The sequence below is a fragment of the Balaenoptera ricei genome, chromosome 15 (assembly GCF_028023285.1).
Source record: "Balaenoptera ricei isolate mBalRic1 chromosome 15, mBalRic1.hap2, whole genome shotgun sequence".
Lineage (NCBI taxonomy): Eukaryota > Metazoa > Chordata > Mammalia > Artiodactyla > Balaenopteridae > Balaenoptera > Balaenoptera ricei.
In genome coordinates, this window is record NC_082653.1 from 49,080,514 (window position 1) to 49,104,562 (window position 24,049).

Here is a 24,049-nt window from a genome sequence, read left to right on the forward strand (position 1 = left end):
TTAACAACACGTAAGAGAAGCAGATTAAATACGCATTTGAAATAAGGTTTCAGTCATTAAAGAGGATGGGAGTGAAAATAAATGTCTAATTAAACTAACAGCCAAGACATGGAAGCAACCTAAACGTCCACTGGTGATGAAGGGATAAAGAAGATGTGGTCTAGCCACACAGTGGGATTCCAGTCAGCCACAAAAAAGGAGGAGATCCTGCCATTCGTGACGACATGGATGGACCGTGAGGGCTTTACACTGAGTGAAAAAAGTTAGACAAAGAAAGACAAACACTGTCTGATCTTACTTATATTACGAAACCTAAAAAAAACAAACCCATAAATACAGAGAAGAGACTGGTGGTTGCCAAAGTTGGAGGGTGCAGGTGGTCAAAAGGTACAAACTTCCAGTTAGAAGATACCTAAGTTCTGGGGATGTGAGGTACAGCATCCTTACCTTAACTGTCAACCCATGTGAGTTGATGGCTGTTATCTTATTGTGGTGATCATTTCACAATATATGGGTATATCAAATCACCATGTTGTACAACTAAAACTAATGGAGTGTTATAGGTCAATTATACCTCAATAAAACTGGAAATTTTAAAAAATTTTTTAGGGTTAGGGTTAAATGTTTTAGTTTTTGAATTAAACTCCTTTAAGCCTTAAAGTCACTAAAGAGGTCCTGAAAATCCTAAAAGAAAGAAAACGTATTTAGCAGTTTGTGTTCCATCTTCCCTCCAGGTCACAGAGGACTTTCCATACTGGAGCTGGAAGCCAGAATCTCAAAATTTACCAAAAGACAGCAAGCATGTAAAACACGCTCCCTGCACTTCGTTCCACTAAAGACCATAAAGGAGATAAAAGGCGAAGAGTGAGTGAGGCCCTGGGAAATCACTGTAGTGCCTCTGAAAGCCCAAAGGAGCAGAAAATAAATTCTGATTAAAACCCATGGCATAATTCATGTTGATTTTTCATCAAAATGATCAGAGGTATCATATCCCATGAGCTTAAATTCTGATCCATTATAAAATTATACTGTTTACAGTACATTGTTTCAGGCACTTCATATAATTACCTGGATGAAATACAGATTTTTTTCAAAACGTAAAAGGTGTTTTTAGGAACACAAAGCACTGAATAATAAAACGCTCCTCTTTAAGGCTTTAGATGAAAGTGGTTTTGTTTTCACTCAAGCATTCGTTCACGACCATCACTGTTCTCCCATGGAAAGGGCCCTCACCTGTGCTTTCATGATATTCCTTTTTTTTTAATATAAATTTATTTATTTTTGGCTGCGTTGGGTCTTTGTTGCTGCGCACGGGCTTTCTCTAGTTGCGGTGAGTGGGGGCTACTCTTCGTTGCGGTGCACGGGCTTCTCATTGCGGTGGCTTCCCTTCTTGCAGAGCACGGGCTCTAGGCGTGAGGGCTTCACTAGTTGTGGCACGTGGGCTCTAGAGCACAGGCTCAGTAGTTGTGGCACATGGGCTTAGTTGCTCTGCGGCATGTGGGATCTTCCCGGACCAGGGCTTGAACCCGTGTCCCCTGCACTGGCAGGCGGATTCTTAACCACTGCGCCACCAGGGAAGCCCTTTCATGACATTCCTTCTGCTCATCCTTCAAAGGACTTCAGTGCATCCCCAAATACGTCTGAGATTACTCAGAAATGGGATGATTCTATTAACATCAAGCAGAGAAGACAATGCTGGCAGCATTAATCCTTGGCTCAGCCAAGAAAAATTATTATTCAAAGCACTTGACTTAATTGCTAATTCTGGGAAGAACCTTGTTTGCAGCAAAGCCACGACGGACAGAGGACCCCAGTGGACATCCACGATCGGATATGCCAATGGAGTTCTAAACTTGGATGCTCCCAGAAGAAGCGAATATATTCTGCTCTACCAGGACCCAAGGAAAGAGCAGGATTTGATTTAAGGCGGGAGGGTCCTGATCACATAGAATCCATTAGTCCTTTTGGCAAATGATCACCTGACACAAGTAAGAGGAGAATTAAAATGAAAGGAAATACCAGTGAGGGGCTGGAACATCACTCCTCAGAGCACGAGCCATCTGAGAAGCTGACGGCCCTCAGAGATGTGGGACTCTGCTACAGAGCTCCAAAGTCATGTCGTGACTTTATTACTTACGGTTGAAAACAGGCCCAATAACAGAGGGACCTGGGTTTGTCTAACCCACTGAGAGAAAGTTAAAGTGTAGGAAACACTGCAGAGTCAACTATTAACAACTACTCAACATCTACGAGAGTCCGACAGCAGCAGGAGCAGCTGCAGTCAGACTCAGAAGCAGACATCCTGCTGAGCAAGTTCTCACCCTGAGGTGTGTCACCAAAGGAGGCTATATACGCTTCCCAGTAACTCTGAAGGAAAAGCACACAAGGAACATGAAAACAGACTAGAAACACACCCTCTTAAGAAGATTCATAAGTTCCGATTCATAATCCTCCCACGAACCAGGCCCACTCTTCTCAGGTGTTTTCTAGGCTTAATCTTGATCAGTCAGGCTTGGCTGGCAGTCCCCATGACACGCCGTTAAGCCTACACTGTCCAAATGACAGCCGAGAGCTACACACGGTCACCAGGCGCTGGACACGTGACTGGTCTGAATCTAGATGCACTGGGAGCCCGAAAGACTTCAGTAAGAAGAAGGATGTGAGTTATCTCATTAATAACTCTGTACATTGACTACAGGGTGAAATCAGAATATTGTGGATATATTGGGCTAAATGAAATACAGTGTTAACATTAATTTCACTTGTTTCTTTTTCTTTTTTTTTAATATGGCTCCTAGAAATTTAAAATGACACATGGCTCCCATTTGCGGCTGGCAGCTGTATTTCTCTGTTGGGCAGGATAAGCAACCGACAGGAACCACCACTATATCAAGTGCACTGCCGGGTTGCTAAACATTCCAAATGTGGACAGAAGAATGAAGAAGGGTAAACGGTACTGGGGCATTCAGAGGACACGCACAACAGCGGTGGCGGCAGCGGCCCTTATGCTGTTTTAAGAAAGCAATAAGCGTAAACAGTGAACTTTCTGGAAAAGGAAATGTTGCATCTGCAGATTGCCTCTCCCCTGCCGGGAAGTGTCCAGGGGACGCCCTCCTGGGCGCTGGGCTCCCGCCTACCTTTGACAAGCTCCGGCCGGTACGCCTTGCGCAGCTGCTCCAGGAAGCCGTTGTAGAAGCCCTCGGCCTGCTCTGAGGGCATCGCCAGGTGGAAGTCGGGCTTGTTCCCCTTGAGGACGCACTGCAGGGTGAACTGGCTGATGCACAGCACCTCGTACTGTTTGTCCATCACGCTCTTCGACCAGTGTTTCCCACCTTCATCCTCAAACACACGCAGGTTTAAGATCTTCCGGACCCTGGGGGAAAACAGGGGTGAGAGCTACCTGGAGAATCACAAGCCCCCCCAGACACACCCGCACCCCCAAATGTCACCAGCACCCTGCTCACTAGGGACACTGTGCTGGCTCCATCGCTTACAGGAGGGGGGACCTTAGGCAAGTTACTTTCTACTCTGTGCCTCAGTTTCCGCATCTGTAATAGGGGTAATAATAGTCCTACCTCTTAGCGTTGATTGGTGATTTCCTTTTTTTTTTTTTTTTGTCAGCCCCTCCAATTCATAGCCGCTTCCGGTGGGAACCGGATGTGTCAAAACATGGGCTCAGTTCTGATTTTTTACAGAATTCCATCTTTACACTGGAATAAATGATGCCCCATTTTTATACCCTTTCTTGGAACGTCTCAAAATGAACAATTCAGCAAATACCCTGGAGAAAACTCATGGTCGTTGCAGATATGCAAAAAGATCTGGGGAAAGACACCTTGACAACTATGTCACATGCTCCTTACGCCCCAGCGGGGCTTTCCCTATATCCGTGGATGACAAAGGACGGCCACCCTGGCAAGGAGGAGGACCAGGTAGCATTTATAAGGTCAGACTTGAGACGAATGACAAAGAACTACCTCCGTGAAAGCTGCAATTCCACCATTTGAAGCCACCTTTTTGGATGATGTTGAAGACACGTTCAAAGCCTGAACAAATACTCATTCGCCGACACCTTACATGGGCACCCTCTGCGGTGGGCGCTATTCATCACCCCTTCTCCACAGCGGGGTCCGCCTTATGTTGAGTCATTGCTCTTAACAAGGTTAAGTACTAGCTCTCCATTTTGTCAGAGCCACGGAGAGATTCAGACCAGTCCCCCGGCTTTTAACCACTACACCACTTCGCTGCCTCTTTGCGTATCCAGGGGACAGCTATTAAAATACCAACATCCGTGAGTGTTATTGAACTAGCCATCAACACCTTAGCGGGAGCTTGGTTCCAAGTCTGGTTTTCAACCTAATACAAAAGGGACAACTGGGCAACTGTCACATGTAGGCTCTGGGCACCAGGGGCAGAGAAAATGGATCCAAGCATCTGAAGTACATGTGCAAAGTGGTGCGGGGGGAGAGTGAACATGAGGAGGGGGAGGCTGCCTGTACTAAGGGCCAACAGCAATGACAAACCTCCCACCTTAGTAAAAAGAGCACTGGCTCCCAGGCCAGGTGGCCTAGGTTCTAATCTGGAGTCAGGCTTTTTGCTAAGGACGTGTGCATGACCTTCGGCAGGTAATGTAACCTCTCTGAGCTCCAGATCCTAATGTGAACGGTGAACAACTGGGCATTCTTAACATGTGTAAACAGTGCCCAGATCATACTGCTCAAACTGAAAACATAAAACATTCCTATGAAAAGAAGCTTGGTTTTCACACTAAGAGAATGGTTCAAGGCTGCAGCAGCAAATAGGGACAAAGGCTACGCTGTGCTCCTGCCCTGTCGCTGACTTACTGGGTGACGGCTCTTCCTCGCTCTCCCCATCTGTGACACAGAGATAACCACACTGCATCAAAAGGGACATGGGTAAAACTGACAGAGTCTCACTTTAGAGGAGCAAACTACTATGGAAGTTCCATATATGTATACATATATAATTTCTTTAAATAGCTAGCCAGCCAGCTAGATGACCAGTACACGTCCCACTAGAAAGGCAGTGACGTGGAAACCCGCCTCTTACATGTGCTCCAGTTCCTTCTGCGTATCTTCCAGGGAAATACCCAGCAACACGCAGATGCCCCGTCCGATGGCACTTATCTGTTCTCCACCAACTGGAAAGGAAACAAAAGGGAAAACCAAACAGGTGCCGTGAAGCACATTTGAGCATCCACTGGAAAGTTTAAACATCACACATACTTCTCGTAACTTCTTTGGCAAAGTCGGTAGGTACTGAAACGTGAAAGGGGTTACGTCAATGCAGTATGATAATCATACTCTGTCCATTCTGATTTTACATTTGGAATGAATGAGTTGTGAAATGAACAACCATTACACAGGATTTTCAGGCCGTGTTTTCATCTGTGCTACCTTGGTTGAGACCCCTGAAACTTTCTATGAGTTTGCCCATCTGTAACAACAAATGTTTTTCTCCCCAGAGAATCCAGCTCTGCTATATTAATTCTCAAAAAGGAGATGCCTGCTTTTCTTGGAAATCAGCAAACCTGATAACACAATACACAATGCACAATGGAAAACATTTATGTCATAAAAATAAATGATTTCTCTACTTATTGCAGAAAAGATAAATATATCATACATGAAAAACTGTTTAAAAGTTAAGCTTCCAGGGACTTCCCTCGTGGTGCAGTGGTTAAGAATCTGCCTGCCAATGCAGGGGACATGGGTTTGAGCCCTAGTCCGGGAAGATCCCACGTGCCACGGAGCAACTAAGCCCGTGCGCCGCAACTACTGAGCCTGCACTCTAGAGCCCACGAGCCATAACTACTGAGCCCGCACGCCTAGAGCCTGTGCTCCGCAGCAAGAGAAGCCACCGCAATGAGAAGCCTGCGCACCACAAAGAAGAGTAGCTCCCGCTTGCTGCAACTAGAGAAAGCCCACACACAGCAACGAAGACCCAGCGCGGCCAAAAATAAAATATAAATAAATAAATAAATTTAATTTAAAATAAATAAATAAATTTTTTAAAAAATAAAAGTTAAGCTTCAAGTCAGCAAACTTCTATTATTTCCCAGTTTATTACTAGGGTTGCATTCTAAGCCAATGACCTCCAAATCATTTTGAGTGATGCACCCCATGCATAAAAAAAATTCTTTGAACATAGATTCCTATTCCAAACATTTGCATATGTATTTAGCGTCAAATATACACTCTACTACCATTAGACAGTATCTCAGTGCTGGTACAGTACTTAGGTCAAGACACATCATTATGGTGGTGAAACTAAATCCATATTTCAAATGTTGATCTTCATAATTTTCAATTTTTGTGGCCAACTTTTTGCCAAAGCTCATTATATTATTGATGTTTGGTTATTTTATTGTATACTGACCTAATGTTCCAATCAGGAGAAAGGTCAACTCTGCCATTTTCTTGTTATTTGCTTCTGCTAGATAATAATATTTATAAATATACCTGACAAGGCATCACAGACTGTACCATGTTGCCACATCCTGCAAGCTAAGGGAAGAGTGAGAAACCCTCTTCCTGCAGGTGTCTGACAAGGGACCATCTGACAGACACGAGGGGAGCACGAGCATCAGTTTGTCCCTGAAATAACTCTTTTTTAAAGAATATTTATTGATTTATTTATTTTGGCTGAGCCGGTCCTAGCTGTGGCACGCAGGATCTTAGTTGCGCCATGCGGGATCTAGTTCCCTGACCAGGGATCGAACCCAAGCCCCCTGCATTGGGAGCACGGTATACTTTCGTGTATAGAGCAGTTTTAGGTTCACAGCGAAACTGAACAGAGGGTACAGAGATTTCCCATATACCCCCAGCCCCACATGCAGTCTCCCCACTATCAACGTCCCCCTCCAGATGGTACATTTGTTCCAAATGATGAACATACGCTGACACCTCATTATCACTCAAAGTCCACAGTTTACATGAGGGCTCACTCTTGGTGTTGGACGTTCTATTGGTTTGGACAAATGTAATGACACGTATCCACCATGACAGTATCGTACAGAGTAGTTTCACTGCCCTAAGGATCCTCTGTGCTCCACCTGTTCATCCCTCTAAAGCTTTTTCTATAATTAGGATTATCTTCTTAGAATAGATTCTCAAAAGTAGAATCACTAATTGAAGTGATTCAAATCACTATTTGAACAATTTCAACATTTTTATAATGTTGTATTATCCTAATAAGAAATGAATTATGCACCAAAGCCTTGAGATGACACAATTCGCTCTCTTATTTTGGAGAAGTTTTGTCCCTCCTTCAGGCAGAAGAATTAGGAGGTTAAAGGGATGTTTTATTATAGACAAATGGATTTCCAAGGGGAAAAACTTGAGAATCACCATTTTAGACAAAAGGTCACAGGGCTAGAAAAGACCTGAGCTATTTGGTCAATGTTTATTTGACGCCATGTATAGTGGCATCACCCAAGACTTCCTCTTTGAGAAGAATTCACCAACTCGCAAATGAACACATTCAAACCCAACCAATCTCTTCCCAACATTCTATGATTCTATTCAGATTTCGGCTTATAAAGCTGAGTGATGGACATGGGGGTTATTGTACTATTCCATCTGTGTAACCACATGAATATGTTTGAAGTGTTCTGTCATAAAGCTTTTAAAATTAGATTATCACAATAACCATGCTAAGGCATCAAATGTGCCTGACCAAGCTCATAAAGTGAGCCTGCCACGTAATATGTGACTCCTAATACTCTGTCCCACCTATAAAACTGGAAGTGACATTTTAGAACCTTTGAAATAAAATGCCGTTTGAGAAAGGCCACACGGAAGTGAAGCCAGTCAGTCACATTCTAAAGGAATCAGAAAATCTCTCTCCATTACAATGCAAGTAGAAGGCAAGGCTAACTCAAAGTTTCCTCCAGCACTGTGAGAGAATTCCATCTTATTAACTCTTTCAGACAGTTAATTTGTTGTTTTTAACTAAAAGCATACAATTTAAATAGCATACTAATATCATTCAAACTATTCAGCTAATCTCACAGAAATGTGTTTTTGATATTCCAGATCAGCACAATGGAGAGTTCTCCATTCTGATCAAAACTTACATTCTCCAAAGTCTGCTCACTGGTCATCATGACCACATAGGCTGCAAGATTCTTCTCAAAAAAAGCAAGAAAATCTTTTCATCTATGAATTTTCCCAGTTTTAGTGAAGTTACCTATTAATTAAAATGCTAAAAAAAAAACCAAAAACAAACCCACTTTGTTTGTTTTAAAATTCCATAAATCCCAGAGCTATACTATCCCTTATTACTCCAGGACGATATCCAAAATCACTTATCAGAACAGCTTAGAAATCATTAGCCAGGAATGAAAAGTAGAATCTCGAATCTAAATATGTGGTTTTACTGAGTTTGATTGTTTCTTAAGGGGATTTTGTTGTTTCGTTTTTAGATTTATACTTTCCTGGACATAGAAACACACATATGGTATAGGCTTGAAGGAAAGGATATCTAGAACTACTTGAACTGAAACAATATTAGAATTCTGCCAATAAAAATAGGAAAGACTAGAAGACAATGTAAAGTTAATCATTCAAAAAAAGTTTAACATTTATACTATCTTCACTCGAGGTTTTTTTTTAAATTGGAGTATAGTTGCTTTACAATGTTGTGTTACTTTCTGCTGTACAGCAAGGTGAATCAGCTATATGTGTATATATCTCCCCTCTTCTTTAGATTTCCTTCCCATTTAGGTCACCACAGAGCATTGAGTAGAGTTCCCTGTGCTGTACAGTAGGCTCTCATTAGTTATCTATTTTATATATAGTATCAATAGTGTAGGTGTATATATGTCAATCCCCATCTCCCAATCCATCCCACCCACCCCTTCCCCCTTGGTGTCCATTCGTTTGTTCTCTACCTCTGTGTCTCTATTTCTGCTTATCTTGGCTTGAGTTTTTAAAAGGACTTCCTTCTACCTATTAATCATCTGGACCCCTGATGTTCAAACGACCGCAGTGTTCAAGCCATGACTGATGGTTGCGTGGCTCGGTTCACACGAAACTGGTGGAAAAGAGAAACATCTCATCCTGGATCCTCTGGGTTCCCACCCGGGTCACGTGGGCAGACACGGTCAGAACCCACCCCTACGAGCACCTGTCACGAGCGGGCACCTTAAGGGAGTCAAGCTCCAGGTGAACCGGGACACGGAGAAAACCGGCTAGAAAGAGAAACGCGGAGCAGAAGGCTGGGGAGGGGGTGTGTGCCCCGGAAACGCTCCGCACGCGTCGTCTGTGCAACACCGCGTGGAAGGGCGGGCCGGGGGATGCTCGGGGGACGCTCGGGGGATGCGGGAGGCCACCTGCGCTCCGGACTAAAGGAAACGCTGCAGAAGACGACGAGGCGCGGTCACCGCGACACTAAGCGGAGACCCTGCAGCCCGTGGACGGCGCCCCGGGACGGCGGGGACTCGGGGCCGCGGGGGCCGGGCTCGCGCGCGGCCGGCGGCGGCCCGGGGGCGTCCAAGCCCGGCCCGGCCCCGCCCGACTGACCTGTGACGCTGGCCCGGGTGACGCGCTGCACCACGGCCTTCATGGCGACGGCTGGGGCGAGCGGGGCGGCGCCGCGCGGCTTCCGGCCTCGGGACTCCGCGGGCTGCGCAGCTGCCCGCGCCCTCTGCCGGGGACACCTGGAAGCGCGCTCCGACCCCCCGAACCCGCGAGTCGACGGCCCGCCCACGTAGGCCGCGCCCACCACAGGTTGGTCCCGCCCATCTGACCTCTCCGTGTGGCCCCGCCCCTCGAGAGGCCCCGCCCTCTCTCGGTCCGGCCCCGCCCACCCTTGGTCCCGTCCTGCGTACAGCTAAATGAGCCCCGCCCGGGCGCTGGAGTCCCGCAACCCCCTTCCCCGCCCCCACACCCCAGCCCGACTCACTGGTGCCCAGACAGTAGTTTCTGGCCCGGTTTCTTTTCACAAACCCCGGCCTGAGAGACAGTCATCCCTGAATCCCAGCTTTGTCCTGAATCCTAATCCTAATCGTGTGCCTCCTTCCATGTTTCCACCCTTCTGCCCCCAGATTCTCCCAAATACTTTTTCCCTTGGCTTCCTGCCTCTGGAACTCCTCAAAAACCAGACAGGAGAGTATCTGCTGCCTAAAATAGCCATTTAACTGTTTAGGTATTCATTTGACCTAGCCGTGCCCTGGCAGTGCACAGATACGTGATTCTGTAATTGTAATTCCTCCTCTAATACTGATACTTGGCCCCTCTCCCAGACTTGTTAGAAGATTTGAATAATATCTACTGTGCAAAAGTGTTAGAAAGCTGCAAAGGACTGTACAAGTATTACCCTAACAAATTATTATCTCTGATAAAAACAAGCCCTTCTCAGTGTGTCTTCTTCTTACAGCCTAATAGTGCTGGTGGGTGTAGAGGGAGGGAGTTCAGGATGTTCCCGAACCAAACTTGGGTCTGCTATGCCCTGCATTTCCTCCTGGCACCTCAGAAGTGGCAGTTGGTTTGTGGCCTTTTTGTTTCTTATTGTTCATAACTGCCCCTGTGACTGTGCATGGGTGCAGTTATTTGCAGTCCCTTATAGTTTCTTTGTATCTGTTGCTGTAGGAGATGTCTGTCCAGGTGCAAGTGCTCAGGTAGAGGGTCCCAGGTCCCCACCCTTCTCTCCTGAAACAGGTCATAAATATGAGAGGTGCCCTATCTATACTGGGAGGGAGGGAGCAGCCTTATCTCCAAAGACAAAAGCACACCAAGAAGAATCTGAACCAACAGGCCTTGCTAAATTTCCCCAGTTTACTCTGCCTACCTCATATTCCTTAACCTATCATGTTCCTCCATGACTACTCATGCTTCGTCAAACCTAACAACAAAAATTACACATGTCTGTTTCTTTGGGTCTTCATCTCCTTATGAAGGCTCTCATGGCATGTAAAACAAATAAATTTGTATGCTTTTCTCCTGTTCATCTGTCTTTGTCACTTTAATTTTCAGACCCAGCCAGGGACCTCAAGAGAGTGAGAAAAACTTTTTCCTCTCCTACAAGAAAAAGCTTCAAATGGAGAACAAGGAAGAGTCATTTGGCCAGAAAAGACCATACCAATATACTTGAGTGTTAAATACTGCACACTAAATTGCCAAAGATAGCATCACCAGTAATGAGACAAACAAACATCATATACTTCTGATATTGCACCAAGAAAGACACCATGTCACTTTTGTGGTATTTCTGCCAAAAATGTAGAATCTGAATCCAATCATGAAGAAACATCAGACAAACCTAAATTAAGGAACACTCTACAAAATAACTAGAAGGATCCTTCAAAAATGTCAAGAAAAAGAAAGTCTGAAGAACCGTTCCAAGTTAAAGGGGACTTTTAAAGAGACAGGAAAACTAAATGTGATGCATGAACTGAGTTTTATCCTAGCCAGAAAAAATATAAAAAGAAAGAAGTGCATATTGGGACAATTGGTAAATTTTTTTTTTAATTTTGCATTAAATCAACATATCTCAAAACATTTTGATCTCAAGACCCCTTTACATTCTCAAAAATTATTGAACACCCCAAATAGCTTATATCTTAAGATTTTTACTTGTACTAGAAATTACAACCTAGAAAAATCGTTAAATATTTACTTATTATAATTTTTTAAATGACAATAATAAATCCATTATATACTGACATTAGAGCAATGAGATCCTGACTTACCATGAAGCTTCTGGAAAACCCCATTGTACACTCTTGAAAGAACAGGAATGAAAAAGTCAAATATTGTCTATATGTTATTATAAAAATAGTTGGAAATCTCAGCTCCTCTAAGGAGGATCTCAGAGAACACTTTGAGAACTGCTGGATTTGATAATGGCATTGAATCAATATTAATTTCCTGATTTTTATGTAAGAGAACATCCTTGTTTTTAGAAAATACACACATGTACTTAGGAGTAAAGGGACAACATATCTGCAACTTACAGATCTGGCGAAGAATGATATATACAGAGAAAATAAAGAGAGTGATAAAGCAAACAAAGTAAAATGTTGACCACTTGGGCTATAAGTGAAGGTAACTTATTTCAAAATAAAACGTTTTAAAAATATACCAAAACACCAGGATTCTTTTTACACATTTATTGAGCTCAAAAAGGTCAATATCAGGAGGCAAAAGCATCCAGCAGCACCTCTTGCGGTGCCTCCTTCCCTCTGCACGCTCTCCTTTGCCAGCTAAATCACCACTCTCCTCATGTTTTTGAATTCCACCTTGTGCTACTGACTCTCACATTTTCATTTCCATTCCCAACACATCCTCTGTGCTTGTGCTTCCAAATGCCTTCTTGACCTCTCCACTTCCATGAACCAAATTAACAGACTGAAAATGGGATTCAGGCTTTCCACCCCTGCCGTATAAAAAAGAACTTGCTCTTTGTTCTGGGTTTCTGGCATGGAGCTTCTAAAATCCTTGGAATTTCCCAAGGGATAGGAGTTCCTAATGAAACATTTCAGGGTGGGAGCCAGTCACCAGAAAGACCAATCATGTGGTTAGAGGGTGGGACTTTGAGGAGGGATAGTGGGATGGGGCTGGAGATTGAGTTCAGTCACACAGCAAATGAGCCCATCAGTTGTGCGTATGAGATGGAACCCCAATAAAAGCTGTGGACACTGAACCTTAGCAGAGCGTGGCTGGTGAACACACAGTTGAGGAGCCTGCACCCGGCTTCCACCGAGAGGGCACTGAAGCTCTCTGTTGGGGACCTTCACAGACCTTGCCTGATGTGTTTCTTCGTTTGGCTCGTCCTGATTTGTATCCTTTATAATAAAACTGTAAGTATAAGGCTTTCTTGAGTTCAGTGAGTCATTGCAGTAAGTTATCAAACCTGTAGGAGTCATAAAAAACTCCCAAATTTGTAGCCAGTTGGTCAGAAGTCAAGGTGGCTTGGGGACCCCCAAGGTGCGCCTGGCATCTGAACTGAGGGCTGCCCTTTTGGGGACGTGCCCTTAGACTTGCAGGGTCTGTGCTAAGTCTGGGTGGTTCGTGCCAGGACTGAATTGCAATCCCCCCAAGCCCCCCACACTCCACCAGCTGGGCCATCCTGATTCAAATAAATGGCTCCACTGTTTCCTCCAGCCATAAGTGACTCATGATTGCTCTTTCCCTCTCCCTGAGTATCTAGTCCATCAACAAACCTCCTCACTCCCCCAAACGAACCCCATGTGCCCTCTTCTCTCCAGCCCCAGTGCCATCCTGCTCCATGGCCCCGTCATCTCTCACCTGCATCTGCTACAGCTGCTCAGTGGTCTCCTTAATGCCACTTTTGTCTTCACCCAATCCATTCTCCGTAAGAGATAAAAGTGGTTTCTAGAATATAAAGTCTTCACATCCCAGACTCTGATCTTCTTTAAATTGCTCAGGTAATCCATCTGTTGCTACCTCAGGACCTCAGCATCCGCTGGTCCTCCACCTGGAAAGCTCTTCCCCCATTCTTTGTCCGTCTTGCTCCTCTCCTTCCTTTAATTTTCAGCTTAAATGCCTCCTCATCGGAGAGAACTTCTCTGACCACACAGACAAAGTTAAGAGTCCTGGTTCCCCATTATTCTCCATCGCTACCCTATGGTTTTTCCCTCATAATCTTCTGGCAACTTTTTTTTTTTTTTTTCCTGGCAACTTCCAATCACTCCAGTGCCCGATAACGTGTTCTATTAGTGTCTCGTGCTTACCATTCTATCCTAAGCAGCTAGCACACTGCCTGGAGCTCAGATAATATTGCTGAATGAATACATGCGTGAACTTGATTTTTTGGCTAACAGGGGGTCATAGATTTACAGTATGGCTGTGGCTGTACTGGGCATCCTATCCAGACACAATGTTCAGAAGTACAGGAGACTATCTCCTCCTGGTGCTTCCTCTGAAGCTGGGACACCCTGCCCAGAAGCCCCTCGAGTTTCACTAGCCAGAGTGAGATCACATGACCATGCTTAACCCAATCACTAGCAAGGGAGATGGGACCTACTCCCCCTGACTGGCTCAGATAAGAGGTTCTCACCTGGGGCATAGAGCCCCCCAGGGGTTACCGGAAATGTGTGTGGGGAGGGGTGTCTGAAGCTGTCACAAGGTGTGAAGATTGTTACAGGCATTTAGTGCCCAAGGAACTTGAAATGCTAAAGCTCTTGCAACACCTGGGGCAGCCCACAAAATGGACTGTCACGGGCTTCCCTGGTGGCGCAGTGGTTGAGAATCTGCCTGCCAATGCAGGGGACACGGGTTCGAGCCCTGGTCTGGGAAGATCCCACATGCCACGCAGCAACTAGGCCCATGAGCCACAATTACTGAGCCTGCGCGTCTGGAGCCTGTGCTCCGCAACAAGAGAGGCCGCGACAGTGAGAGGCCCGCGCACCGCGATGAAGAGTGGCCCCCACTTGCCGCAACTAGACAAAGCCCTTGCACAGAAACGAAGCCCCAACAGAGCCATAAATAAATAAATAAACCCAAAAGTTAAAAAAAAAAAAAAAAAAAATGGACTGTCACATCCACGGAGGCTGCAGTGCCCCCTTGAGAAACACTGACTTGGACCAATCAGGACCTGGGCCAGTCCCCCTGAAGCACCTGACGGGGTGAGCTCAGGGTCTGTTATAAAAGAGGAGTGGGATCAGTGGGTGCTGGGAAGGCAATCAGCACGGTCGACCGAGAGGTTGTTTCAGCTCGAGGACATGTTGAACGAGTGATGTTGAAGAGGCATCTTCCTAAATCTTTTCAGCAATCTCCCAAATTCTTGAAAGTGAGATTGCTGGATCAAAGGATGTGCCATTTTCCATGTTGATACACACTGCTAACCTGCTGTGCTGAAGAAGCAAGCTACTACCCATGGAAGCCCTGTTTTCAGAGGACAGGCCAGTTGTGACGAGGCAACTCCCTGGGGAGCCACAGGGAAGAAAGCAAAGCGGCTGGAGGACGACAGAAGGGGAATGCATTTATCGCCAGAAAGAAGGCCTTTCACGCCTCATTTCCAGGAGTAGCTAAGACATTCTATTCCTAAGAATAATCACGTGTGCACAAACACTTTCTCATTTGACAGTCACAACCTTATTAGTAGACAGGCTAGATATTATACCTCTTCTTCAAAAGAAACCAAAGCTCAGAAAACACAGGGGATTTTTCTATCACGAAAAGTTAGGTTCCATTTTTAAAAAGAAATTAATAGGGAGATGTGATTTGCTTAGAGTTACATCAACTGTAGCAGAGACCCAAAGTCACAATGGCTTAAACTACGTAGAAGTTGATTCTTTCTCTCCTAAAGCCCTGGGCTGTGTGGTACTCCACAGGGCCGGAAAACCCAATTCCTCTTCTCTTGTTGCTCCACTATCCCTCAGGAGTCCTTTTCATCTGAATGGTCCCCGATGGCTCCTCCAGCGGGACGGATGTCAGGAAGGGGGCGCACGCCCCGGAGATACATACATATTAAAAAAAAAAAAAAAAGAAAACCCACTCCCTCTAAATACTACCAGACCTCAGAATTTCGGGAAACTTATTTCCAATCCTGCAAACTCTCCTTCAGTGGGTGATTCCCAAGTTCTGAACAGACCGTGTTCCAACTGCACTTGCAAGATAGACGTTTGGAATTCTGAAAACCTTCTCCCAGAAGAACATCTTATATTTTGGTTGTTAGATTAGTCCACAAAGGCCTATTTAAGCCATGATTCAGCAGAACTACAGGAATTGTTGAAGCTCCAGGCTGTTTGGAGCCACAATTGTTTTACTGGTTGGTCAGTAATAAGTGTTATGGAGAGAGAACATGGTCTTAGCACAAGCAGTTGTGGTTGAAGTGTTTTAAACAAGAGCACTGACCCATTCTTGACCTCTGATGTCCAGTGAGGAGCCTCTGCTGCTGGCATCTGAAGCTGCTACTTGCCATCTTGGAGCCTCTGTCACTTAGGTTGACTGCCCCAAAGCACTGCTCAGGCCACCCACAAGGTAGGACTGACACCAAGGAGAAATCAAGGCAAATGTCTGAAGGTGACTGTACTATAGCAGGAACCCACAAATGTCCCATTCCTGTCCTACCAGGAATCCCTAGCACTCACAGGGTCCCAAATAGCTGCACACAAGAAACACTACCCAAATGCGCAACGAATGCTAGTTTCTTACTAACCGAGGCAGGACTTGGTGATCCACAGGAAGGGATCCGATACACAGGGAACTGACTCTCACAGGAGTGGAAGACAAACTCTGGCTTGGGAAGAAGCTCATCAGACTTTGACACTGTAGCTGCAAAGTGATGTTACTACAGAAATAACGGGGACAAAACTGGTGTGCAGTGAGAAAGGCAACAAGGCAGACAATCCCCAGGCAGGCTCAGTGCGTGGCTACACGCCGCTTCCTGCTGCCAGGCCCTCCGAAGACCTCAACATACTCTGCTTGAATTCTGAGCTGTCCATACTCAGTTTTTTTTTTTTCTGGCCACGCTGCACAGCTTGTGGGATCTTAGTTCCCCGACCAGGGATTGCACCCACGCCCGCAGCAGCGAAAGAACCGAGTCCTAACCATTGGACCACCAGGTAATTCCCTGTCCACACACATTTTTAATAAACATCTCTTTCTGATTTAATTGCACTTATGTGGGTTTGTTACTTGCAACCAAACGAGACCAGCGGAGAGAACACTGCAGCACTCAAGGGCAGGAACCCCGCTGTCCTCACTTTGTATCCCCTATCTCTAGAATACTGGTAGCCACCGTTGGGGTTTAATCCACTCCTGCTGAAAGAATGAGGGTATCTGTACTGCTCCTAAAGAACAGATCGAGTCTATTTAATCCAGGAGTTATAATCTAATTCACAACATACTTACTGAGCAACCACTAGTGCCCAAAGGGCTGCTCTAAGTCCCAAACTGAACATGGAGATTTGCTTAAAGGGACCACAAAAGCTATATCTGACAGCAACATGAAAGGAATATAAAGTTACATGAACTAATTTCAGAAAACCACGCTTATGGAAGCTCAATACGACATTTCACTTCAATCTTTTACTCTTGTGAGTATAGAAGGATACCTCCTGAATATGCAGATTTAGTTTTCTTCAAGGAAATATTTATTGCATATTATTAGTGATTCTATTTTACAGCAAAATTAAGTGTATACACTTTTCACAAACAGAAAGTGGAAATCATGGTATCTCTCAAATTTTTATGCTGAATCAAAGTCCTGTTTTCAGAATTGAGCCGCGCATCATGATTTTGGTCCAGGGCCACCAGTCCATGATTTCAAATAGTTGACGATCCTGGCAGTAATTGGAACAAAATCGTCTCTATATGTGACAATCGTTTCCACATAAAACCCTTTCGGGGGTTCAGATAGTTCATTTGTTGAGACATCCTTTTGTTCTACTTCACCACCTTAAAAAAAAAAAAAAAAAAAAAGGAACAGCTGCATCACTAACTTTTATTTTATCTTACTTTATTTTTTTATTTAAGTATAGTTGATCACTAACTTTTAACTTAGGCAGCAGTCATTAGAATTATTAGTAAAGCCTTTGAAATAAAATAAACTAAGGTAAGAATTACCCCCACCCCCATCAGGTTCCTGACACCGTTTTCTTTCTGTAAAAAAGAAAATTTAAATAATTTTTTTTTTAAATGACCACTACAGAGATAAATGTTTTAAAATGCTTAATACTGACATGTGCATTTTCAGGCCATTGGTGAGCTTCCTTACCAAATGTAATCTTCAGCACAGCTTTTACATAAAAAGCTTTACTGAGATAATACTTATTATACAATTAACTCATTTAAAATGTAAATTCAGTTTTTAGTATCTTCAGATCTGTGCAACCAGCACCAAAATAAAGTGTAGAATATTTTCATCCACAAAAGGAAACCCCTTATTTTGTAGCAGTCGCTCCCCCACCAGCTCCTCCCCTTCAGCCCCAGGCAGCCCTTTCTCTAGACGAAGCCACAGATTTCCAGCACATTTTTGAAAGCTGCGGGATTTCCTTTTCCTCCCAGCAACTGGGAAGATTTCAATACTCCTTCGCTGGTGTAAGTCCTGAAATCGTTTGGTCGCCAAATGCGACCATGCGACCATGCGACCAAAGCAGGGCTGAAGTTACAGAAGCATCGCCTCTTTAAACCACCATCCAGGGTCTTTGAAATTCCACCTGGAACCTCACGGAGTCTTCAAATTCTGAGGATAGGGGCGGCCTCGCTCAATAAACGAGCAAGCTTCGGGGAAGAGGATCTAAAAGGTCGTTGCTGGCAGATTCCACGATAACGCGCGGCTCTAAGCACCGCTCCCGGTCTCTTCGCGCGGCACAGCGAAGCCACTTCTGCGACCCCCGGACACGCCCCACGCAAGGCCGCGCGTCCCCCGGAGGTCCCGCCCGAGAGCCGTACCTGGCGGCTTGCTCTTTCTCTGACTCCACAAAAACAAGGAGCCCAGCAGGGTCCAGGCGCCCAGTCCGTACAGCACAGACATCCGCCGGTACCAAGACAGGGCCTTTTCCGGACGCATGACGCCGCCGGGAAGACCTCGCTCCTCTGAGCCTCAGGGCGGAGGCGGGCCTTCCGGTGGGCGCGTCGCCGCCGCCGCCGCCTCCAATGGGGAGCCGCCTCGGGCGACCGCTTCCTGCGCCGGCCCCGATGCATCCTGGGGCGTGTAGTCCGGACCTCGCGCTGGGCAAAGCACTCGGGTCTGGCGCCTGGGGTCCGGAGACAATCTTGCCTCCCACGTGACGGGCCCCAATGACACTTTCTCTCAGGCAAACCTCCCACTTGCAAAACGGTAAGGCCTGCCTTACATAGGCTTTAGGTGGCCCTTGTAAAGCTTAATTCCTTCCCTCCTCCAGCTCTCAGGTTTGCGAGGATACCCCGTCTACGCCCCGCAACTCATCTTCCCCATCTTCCTGCCTGGAGCGCTGTCTGGTGCGCGTGGGTCCCTCCACGTCTGAATTAGCCCCTCCACTGGGCTGTGGGTCCCATTCTTCTCTGCCTTTCAGGGCCCTGGCCCAGCAACTACACTCTAACTGCCCACCTCCATCTCACGCCCTTTTCATTCTGTTGTTCTTCACTCCATCATACAAACGAGCCCGTGCCTCAAAAACAAAAAGTCTCCACTCGATCCACCTTCAGCTTTTCTCTTATCCGTACATTTCTTCGAAGCATAATCTACCCCCACTCCAAGAAACCAAACAACTTGAGAGCAAAAGGGATGTGTTGGGCACAGAGTGGACACTCAGTAAACTGCCATAGCCAGTAACTACTTTGCAGCCATAATCAGACTTGATTTCCAGCGCATCCGACTCCACCTGCTCCTTTCATAGTTTCGAAAACATAATTTTCTTCAGAATCTATTTATCCTTCAGGGCTCTTCCCATTTCTCCCACCCTCTAGAAACTGGTGTTTTGCCACACACAAAAATTAACTCTAAATGGATCATAGGCTTAAATATAAAAGCTAAAACTACAAACCGAGAAGAAAAGATCTAACACAACGATTGGAAAACAACTACATCCAATATAAAATAAAAATTAAAAAAAAAAAGGCGATCTTTGCCATCTTGGGATAGGCAAAGATTTCTTAGAATACAAAAAGCATAAACCACAAAACAAATATTGGTAAATTGGACTTTTTCAAAATTAAATCTTTTGCTCTTCGAAAGGCAGTTAAGAAAATGAAACAAGCCACAAAATAAAGTATTCAAAGTAGGTATATCTGACAAAGGACTTGTATCAGAATATATAAGGATATCTTACAATTCAGTTATAAAAAGACAACCGAACTGAAAAACAGGCAACAACCACTTAAGAAGATATACAAATGGCCAATAAGTACAGGGGCATTGTTAGTCATCACAGCAATGCAAATTAAAACCACGAGACACCCTTACACACCTATTAGAATGACTAAAAATTATGTTGAGAATACCAAGGGTTGTACGGATTTGGAGCAATCAGACCTCTTACTGGTGGGAACATAAAATATCACAACCTCTTTGCAATACTGGCAGTTTCTTAAAAATTGAAGTACCCCTACTGTATGAATCAGACGTTCGGTTCCTAGTTATTCACCCAAAGGAAATGAAAACATTATGTCCACACAAACGTATGTACATGGGTGTTCACAGAGCTTTATTCATAAGAGCCCCCAAATGGAAACAACCCAAATGTCTATCAACTGGATGGATAAAGGAAATGTGAGTCTACCACTCCATAATAAAAGGAACTACTGTACTGATCCATGCAATTGCATGGATAAATCTCAGATGGGTAATGTAAGAGAAAGAAACCAGGCACAAAAGAAACCAGACATAAAATTCTGGAAGCAAATTCACCTATAGTGGGAGAAAGCCGACGAGTAGTTGCCTCTGACCAGGGTGTGCAGAAAGGGAAGGACTAAAAGGGGCCTGAAGAAACTTTGGGGGCAGTGGAAATGTTCTGTGTCTTGATGGTGATGTGATGGTGGTGCTTTCATGGGTGTGCACATCTGTTGAAACTCATTGAACTGTACACTTTAAATGGGTGCAGTTTATCGTATGTAAATTATACCCCAATAAGGTTGTTAAAAACAAAACAGGAAAATCAGTATTCTGTTCCAAGCTTGCTTCTCTTCTCATACTGAGCAACTTTACTCATGTTATTTACTTTATACGTTTATGACTCAAATATACGCCACATTCTCCTGAAAGATAAATGCATACTAATTACTGCCAACCTGCAGGGCATTTTCAGTTCTACCCCACAAGCTCCTGAAACTCAAGAGCGGCCAGGATTGAATTTATCAACGCCACCGCCACCGCGCCCCGCCCCCCAACAGGAAATAAACCTTTCCTGACTCACCCTCTCACCTAACACCTCATCCGTCACCTGTGTCTAAAAGCTGCCTCTGTTGAGGCCTCGGCTGGATTCCAGCCTCCTTCCATCCAGGCTGCCACTCTCCTGATCATTTCAGAAGTTTCCTTGCTTTCAAGATGGAGTTTATAGTTACTAGGCACACTGGCTCAGTGTCTCCCTCTCGGGATGGCTGCTCTCCAAAGAACACTAACACCCACCTCCACGTTCTTTGGAAAGAGCCACCAGCACCCACAGGTGGGACCTGCATGGCTCCGGGTGCCCCTCAGCACCTTCCATCATTGTCACTGGAGAGACACCAGAGCCAGCTGGGTCTATCACATTCCTCCTGTCAATTGGAAGCAGGCCCAAGGAGGAACAGTTTCAACCCTAAACTGGATACACAGGCTTATGTACTCTTCTATATGATCTACCTCAATTCAAAATTATATCCCAAATATAAGAAAAATATTCTATGGAAAAGGTACAGTAAATAAAAGCCTTAGGCATTTAAAATGTAATTGTTAAACATTTTAAGATAGGAAACCCTCCCAGAATTTTGAGCAGAGGTTAAGATGGCAGTAAATAGGGCTTCCCTGGTGGCACAGTGGTTAAGAATCCACCTGCCATGCAGGGGACATGGGTTCGAGCCCTGGTCTAGGAAGATCCCACATGCCGTGGAGCAACTAAGCCCGTGCACCACAACTACTGAAGCCCACGTGCCTAGAGCCCATGCTCCGCAACAAGACAAGCCACCGCGATGAGAAGCCCGCGCACCACAACAAAGAGTAGCCCCCGCTTACAAGCCCACGTGCAGCAATGATGACCCATCACAGCCAAAAATAAAATAAATAAATTAAAAAAAAAAAAAGATGGCAGTAAATACAAATTCAAAAGATAGAGCGCTGGAATCAATCCAGATGGTCCGACAGCCAATTAATAGGAGTTCCCAGCTTTACTTTTCTACATAGCACTCATTACCTTCTTAAAAAATTATATAATTTACTTCTAATTTTTTAATGTTGGTCTTCCCTACCCAGAATAAAAGCTCTGTGAGAACAGGAATTTTTGTTTTATTGACTACATTCCCAGGCCCTAGAAGACTACTCCAAACATAGCAAATACTGAATAATTACTTGTTGAATGAAAAAATGCCTCCAAAGTTCTGAGATAATATTACTTTGGGCCTAGATTTTATACTCAGTAAAGCTGTCAGGTATGGAGACAGAACAGGTTCTGTGAATTATCTCTTGTATGCTCTTTTTAAAAACAGTCACTTAAGGCAGCAAAATGACTTATGAGATAAAAGGAAAACTGGAACTAACCTAGGAGTCCAAACAAAAGAAATTCCTGGATGACAGTTGTCCTAGCAATTGGCCCATGTTAAAAGGGGATACAACCTCTAAACAAGGATGAACTCCACTGAGTAGAATAAGCTGGAACTTATTAACTGAGGTAACACTGGTTTATAACACTGTATGTTTCATGTGTACATTATAATTCAACTTCTGTATGCACTGCAGTGTGCCCACCACCACCCAGCACCATGCAGTTGACCCCCTTCACCCATTTCACCCTCCCCCACCCCTTCCCCACTGGTGACCAGCAATCTGTTCTCTGTATCTCAGGTGAGGTAGGAACAGTGCCACTCCAGACCACTCTGCCTCAATAAAGTTTCACATATTTCTCACTTTTCCTTGTCTGTTAATACTTGGACAGTAAATGAAGATTAAGTTCAGGAATTACCTCTTGGGGAATTTACTTAAAACACACAGACTTACACAGAGACCTCAGAAATCAAATTTGTATTAGCATTATTTTAACCAGTGCTTCTTCATCCAGATTTATTTCCTTTCTGATCATTATGATTTTCATGTAAGCAAGCCGCCAAAATACATTAGCTCTGATTTTATACAGACTCTAAAAAGTTAGGATACAAAAAGCATATAAACATCTACCGGTACCAAAACGTTTATGACCTTATAATTTTATGGTGTAAAGAAAAGGACACAGATAAGGAATACAAACAAATTAAAATCTAAAGCGTTACATAACACTTCTTTTGATTATTTATTAAAATGCAGCAGAAACGTAAAAGGAACGTTAAGCCTTTATAAACAACTGTGAGCACAGTGTGACAGTGTCTTCTTCCATTTCCTTCTCATGTCCTCAGCTCAGCAGGCACTGGAGACAGCCAGTTTCTTCAAATGGTCCATGAACACCTGCAGGCTGACGTCATCAGTCAGGATGGGCGCTCCTGTTTCCTGAAGTTTAATGAAAAAGGTTTACTGGCAGGTCTCTTAGAAGCTGGTTGGAATTCATGCGTTATTAAGGACCCTTCCCCTCACAAAATCAGCAAGTGCTGTCCGTCTGCCAAGAGCACTCCTGCCACACAGCCCCATCCTCTGCCTAGCTAATCTTTTTTATTTTTTTAATTTATTTATTTTTATGTTTATTTTTGGCTGTGTTGGGTCTTCGTTTCTGTGCGAGGGCTTTCTCCAGTTGCGGCGAGCGGGGGCCACTCTTCATCGCGGCGCGCGGGCCTCTCTATCGGCGGCCTCTCTTGTTGCAGAGCACAGGCTCCAGACGCGTAGGCTCAGTAGTTGTGGCTCACGGGCCCAACTGCTCCGTGGCATGTGGGATCTTCCCAGACCAGAGCTCGAACCCGTGTCCCCTGCATTGGCAGGCAGACTCTCAACCACTGCACCACCAGGGAAGCCCTGCCTAGCTAATCTTTTCAACTAAAGCATAATTTCCTCACAAAACCCTTCCCTGATCCACTCATATCAGGCCATTCCTGCCACTACACACAGTTTTGAGCATATGCCCTTCTACTTTAACCCCCTGTGTAGTTCTGATGACTCATCCAGGGTCTGGCTCCCAGCAGGCATGAACTCCTGGGGGCCCACACGCCCCATCTCTCATCTTCCTCACCACCCTGCCACAACCAGCCTGATGCTCTTAAATGATCTGCTTACAACAGAAGCTTGGTAACAGCGTATTCTCAATGAGGTGAATCAGTATCCACTAAACAGATGGATCTCTGCACTATCAAGAAATGCTTATGATTCAATTAACGTTAAGGGAAAAAGTATTGAATAGAAACCTTGATTTCTAAAAAGATTCCAATTTGTTAAAAAAAATATATACATATGCACACACACGCACACACACACAGATATACATGATATATACCTTTTATATTAACTAGAAAGAAGCCAGAAGTACTTAACT

At 44.8% G+C, this 24,049-nt stretch overlaps 3 protein-coding genes across 7 annotated transcripts in view; all 3 read right to left on the reverse strand.

Moving 5' to 3' along the window:
• Positions 1–9,718, reverse strand: part of DTD1 (D-aminoacyl-tRNA deacylase 1) — a 118,730-nt gene extending 109,012 nt beyond the window's left edge. Inside the window, exons 1-3 of one of the 3 annotated variants that reach the window (XM_059896360.1) lie at positions 9,546–9,713; positions 5,071–5,161; positions 3,138–3,373 (exon numbers count right to left, since the gene is read on the reverse strand). In XM_059896360.1, coding sequence (XP_059752343.1) covers positions 3,138–3,373; positions 5,071–5,161; positions 9,546–9,588 — 370 coding nt within the window. In that variant the 5' untranslated portion in view covers positions 9,589–9,713. Of the gene's footprint in view, positions 1–3,137; positions 3,374–5,070; positions 5,162–9,545 lie in introns of all 3 variants that reach the window. The other 2 variants (XM_059896358.1, XM_059896359.1) reach the window with 2 other exon arrangements.
• A 7,342-nt stretch (positions 9,719–17,060) lies between these two features.
• On the reverse strand, positions 17,061–18,544 carry SMIM26 (small integral membrane protein 26). The gene is made up of 2 exons (XM_059897160.1): positions 18,384–18,544; positions 17,061–17,387 (listed from the first exon to the last, which is right to left on the reverse strand). Exons 1-2 carry the CDS (start codon positions 18,499–18,501, stop codon positions 17,221–17,223), a joined length of 285 nt encoding a protein of 94 aa, XP_059753143.1. The 5' UTR covers positions 18,502–18,544; the 3' UTR covers positions 17,061–17,220.
• Positions 18,545–22,557: 4,013 nt separating this feature from the next.
• Positions 22,558–24,049, reverse strand: part of SEC23B (SEC23 homolog B, COPII coat complex component) — a 38,394-nt gene continuing 36,902 nt past the window's right edge. For all 3 annotated transcript variants that reach the window (XM_059896904.1, XM_059896903.1, XM_059896905.1), the window contains one exon: positions 22,558–23,079. In XM_059896904.1, coding sequence (XP_059752887.1) covers positions 22,990–23,079 — 90 coding nt within the window. In that variant the 3' untranslated portion in view covers positions 22,558–22,989. The remainder of the gene's footprint in view (positions 23,080–24,049) is intronic.